The sequence below is a fragment of the Silurus meridionalis genome, chromosome 16, assembly GCF_014805685.1.
Source record: "Silurus meridionalis isolate SWU-2019-XX chromosome 16, ASM1480568v1, whole genome shotgun sequence".
NCBI lineage: Eukaryota > Metazoa > Chordata > Actinopteri > Siluriformes > Siluridae > Silurus > Silurus meridionalis.
Window position 1 is genome coordinate 17189454 of NC_060899.1, and position 3762 is coordinate 17193215.

At 44.3% G+C, this 3762-nt stretch overlaps 1 protein-coding gene across 1 annotated transcript in view; it reads right to left on the bottom strand.

The window, feature by feature from the left end:
* The window catches only part of pfn1 (profilin 1), a 2981-nt gene extending 245 nt beyond the window's left edge, over nt 1–2736 (bottom strand). The window contains exons 1-4 of the mRNA XM_046868820.1: nt 2583–2736; nt 2341–2497; nt 778–973; nt 1–163 (exon numbers count right to left, since the gene is read on the bottom strand). The exon at nt 1–163 is cut by the window's left edge and continues 245 nt beyond it. Coding sequence (XP_046724776.1) covers nt 66–163; nt 778–973; nt 2341–2472 — 426 coding nt within the window. The 5' untranslated portion in view covers nt 2473–2497; nt 2583–2736 and the 3' untranslated portion in view covers nt 1–65. The remainder of the gene's footprint in view (nt 164–777; nt 974–2340; nt 2498–2582) is intronic.
* Between the last annotated feature and the right edge of the window lie 1026 nt (nt 2737–3762).

Sequence of the window (3762 nt, forward strand, 5' to 3'; positions counted from 1 at the left end):
TCTGTGTGTGTGTGTGTGTGTGTGTGTGTGTGTGTGTGTGTGTGTGGTGGGGGATGTGTGGACATTCAGAGATTCATCTTCCTGAGGTAAGCAGTTATGTCATACACAGGAGGATTGACTTTTCCACCAGGAGCATCTTTCACTCCTTTAGCTATCACGAGAGCTAAGGGAGAGAGAGAGAGAGAGAGAGAGAGAGAGAGAGAGAGAGACAGAGAGAGAGAGAGAGTCAGTTCATTCAGCTCAGTACATGGTACACATTCTTCAGTACACAGTAATAATGAGTTAAACCAGAAGGAAATGCAGGAAGTGCAGGTCAGATCCTCAGAAGCATGATGTTCTACAAGATTCCACTGGTTAGTTTATGGTAGTTAAAGGTATTACATGATTTTGTTGGTAAATGCTGCAGAGATTTTAAAGATTATTTTAATGCTAAATGTAAAGCTTTTCCTCGTCACCTCTCTGAAGCAGTGCTGTATGCTCTACAGTGCATCTCATGACTCATGTTCCTCATAAGGTTCCTCTCATTACATCTGAGGGATTTTCTCTTCACCCCTAACACCCATGACCTCACTCCACATCTCCATCCAATCCTCATTAAATCAATACATTTATCAAATCCTCTTTATTCTACAAACACAGGCAGCAAACAACCAACACATGCAGCTGTGGGATCTGATGCACTTTGTAGTGAAAGGTTTCTACACCTTACAGTGACTTTAAACACCGTAAAGTGTGGACCTGAACGTGTGTGTGTGTGTGTGTGTGTGTGTGTTATACCTTTATGTGTTTTGCCCACAGTGAAGGGTAAGGGATTAGGGTCTTTTTCTGTGATCTTCATTTTCAGGTCCATGGTGTTCTGGCCATCAGCATGCAGTGCGTCTCTCAGCACGGTGCACTTCCTCCCCGCCAGAGTCACTCCATTAGCAAATAAACTGCTGCGGTCATTTGCAACCAGGGTCTTTACCTCCGCTGCCTACATGGGGAAACACACACATGTTGTAACATGAAGTGGATTTTTGTAGCACCCTGCCAACCACAGTGCACACACACACACACACACACACACACACACACACACACACACACACACACATACCTGAATCCACAAACATTCCTACTGCAGAGTAGTTTCATGTCTCATCATGTTTAGTCAGTGTTGCTTCATTTAAAGCCCCAACACCCCACACACACACACACACCCCACACACAGTCTACACAACTGAATAAGCGGAAAAAAACATTGCTTAGGGCAAAGCTTACATTACACACACACACACACACACACACACACACACACACACACACAGACTGTTACATTTGTCTAGCGGGTCTGGATGAGTGAGTTGAGGATGTTGAGATGATTGAGAAAGCAGCCAGTTTCAGACACTGGTATGAAGATTAGAGAGGTAAAGTGATTCATAGTGTAACAAGGACTACAATCAAGCAGACCTAATTAAACTCTCTGTGTGTGTGTGTGTGTGTGTGTGTGTGTGTGTGTGTAAATACTACAGACATGCAAAGACTTGAAGAGGGGAACAAGCACAGGCACAAAATATTTCTCTCTCTCTCACCCACACACACACACAAACACACACACACACACACACACACAGATAGAAACCCTAGATATATACAGTTGTGTGTGTAATTCTCACGTACAATATGCACAAGAATGAGGAACACTAAACACTTCCTACTCTGGCTTTATCTATTTGTATGTGTGTGTGTGTGTGTGTGTGTGTGTGAGAGAGAGATAATCCTGCATTACTGTATTCACTCCTTGAGGTAGAGTTCATCATATGAAACTGAGCAAAAGTAAAGATCAGAGTTTGAATCTCTTAAACATCCACACTTTCTACAGTAATATAAAGTGAAATGAACCCAAAGATAAATGAAGTCAGTAGATTCACGCGCCGTTAATTGGAATGCGTTGCACGCGCAGCCGGAAGTGAGTCGCATCCTCCCGCTGCACTACTTCCCGCTTTTTAATTCGCCTTTGACCAAATAAGGAGCGGTTTGGGCTGCAGCGCTTCACCGCGCGCGCCCTGAGGCACTCAATTTCAGGGCAAAAAAACGTTTATGATGCACGAGCCACAAACTACTAACACACACACACACACACACACACACACAGAGTGGATATAATAGTCGAGTTGGTAAAGGATGAATTGATAAGATGAACGGATACACACACGATACGATAAAAGTGAAGCGCGGGCACATATCCGGTCTCCATCACGCGCTAATGAAGCAGTAATAACTCATACACACACGACGGGCTTCACCGCGCGCGCTAACCCGGGATAAACTCAGTGTGTGTGCGTGCGTGCGCGCGCGTACCGTGACTCCGCTGAGCCAGCCGCCAGGTGATGACGCCCACACTGACTCCTGCCCCGGTGTGTGTCCGATGATGACGGCGTCGTCCAGCCATTCGCTCTTGGTCAGACTCTGGATATAGCTGTCCCAACTCATCTTCTAGCCTGGGGTTGTTCTGGAACTGTCACAAATGTACAATTCTGAGTTTGTAAAGAAAAAAGAATTGAAGGAGGAAGTGAATGATGAAGCGAGCACGCGCTCGGTACCTGTTCTCTCGGATCCTCCTGGTGACTTTAAGCAAAGCTGCTGCGATGCAAAAGTGAGCAGGAGGAAGTTACTGAGAGTTTTATAGTGAACGGGGCAGTTCCGCCCTGCCCTGCCTTGCCTCGGGGTAACTTCCGCACAGAGACACACAGAGAGAGAGAGAGAGAGAGAGAGAGAGAGAGAGAGAGAGAAGATGAAAAGTGATTGTCTCTCCTCCGTCTGATAAACTGATCATAGAATTCCACAAGGGAAGATTAAATACACACACACACACACACACACATATATATATATATATATATATATATATACAGGAGTGCAGAATTATTAGGCAAGTTGTATTTTGAGGATTAATTTTATTTGAGGATTTAATTTGAACAACAACCATGTTCTCAATGAACACAAAAAACTCATTAATATCAAAGCTGAATATTTTTGGAAGTAGTTTTTAGTTTTAGCTATTTTAGGGGATATCTGTGTGTGCAGGTGACTATTACTGTGCATAATTATTAGGCAACAACAAAAACAAATTCATACCCATTTCAATTATTTATTTTACCAGTGAAACCAATATAACATCTCAACATTCACAAATATACATTTCTGACATTCAAAACCAAACAAAACAAATCAGTGACCAATATAGCCACCTTTCTTTGCAAGGACACTCAAAAGCCTGCCATCCATGGATTCTGTCAGTGTTTTGATCTGTTCACCATCAACATTGCGTGCAGCAGCAACCACAGCCTCCCAGACACTGTTCAGAGAGGTGTACTGTTTTCCTCCTTGTAAATCGCACATTTGATGATGGACCACAGGTTCTCAATGGGGTTCAGATCAGGTGAACAAGGAGGCCATATCATTAGATTTTCTTCTTTTATACCCTTTCTTGCCAGCCACGCTGTGGAGTACTTGGGCGTGTGTGATGGAGCATTGTCCTGCATGAAAATCATGTTTTTCTTGAAGGATGCAGACTTCTTCCTGTACCACTGCTTGAAGAAGGTGTCTTCCAGAAACTGGCAGTAGGACTGGGAGTTCAGCTTGACTCCATCCTCAACCCGAAAAGGCCCCACAAGCTCATCTTTGATGATACCAGCCCAAACCAGTACTCCACCTCCACCTTGCTGGCGTCTGAGTCGGACTGGAGCTCTCTGCCCTTTACCAATCCAGCCACGGGCCCAT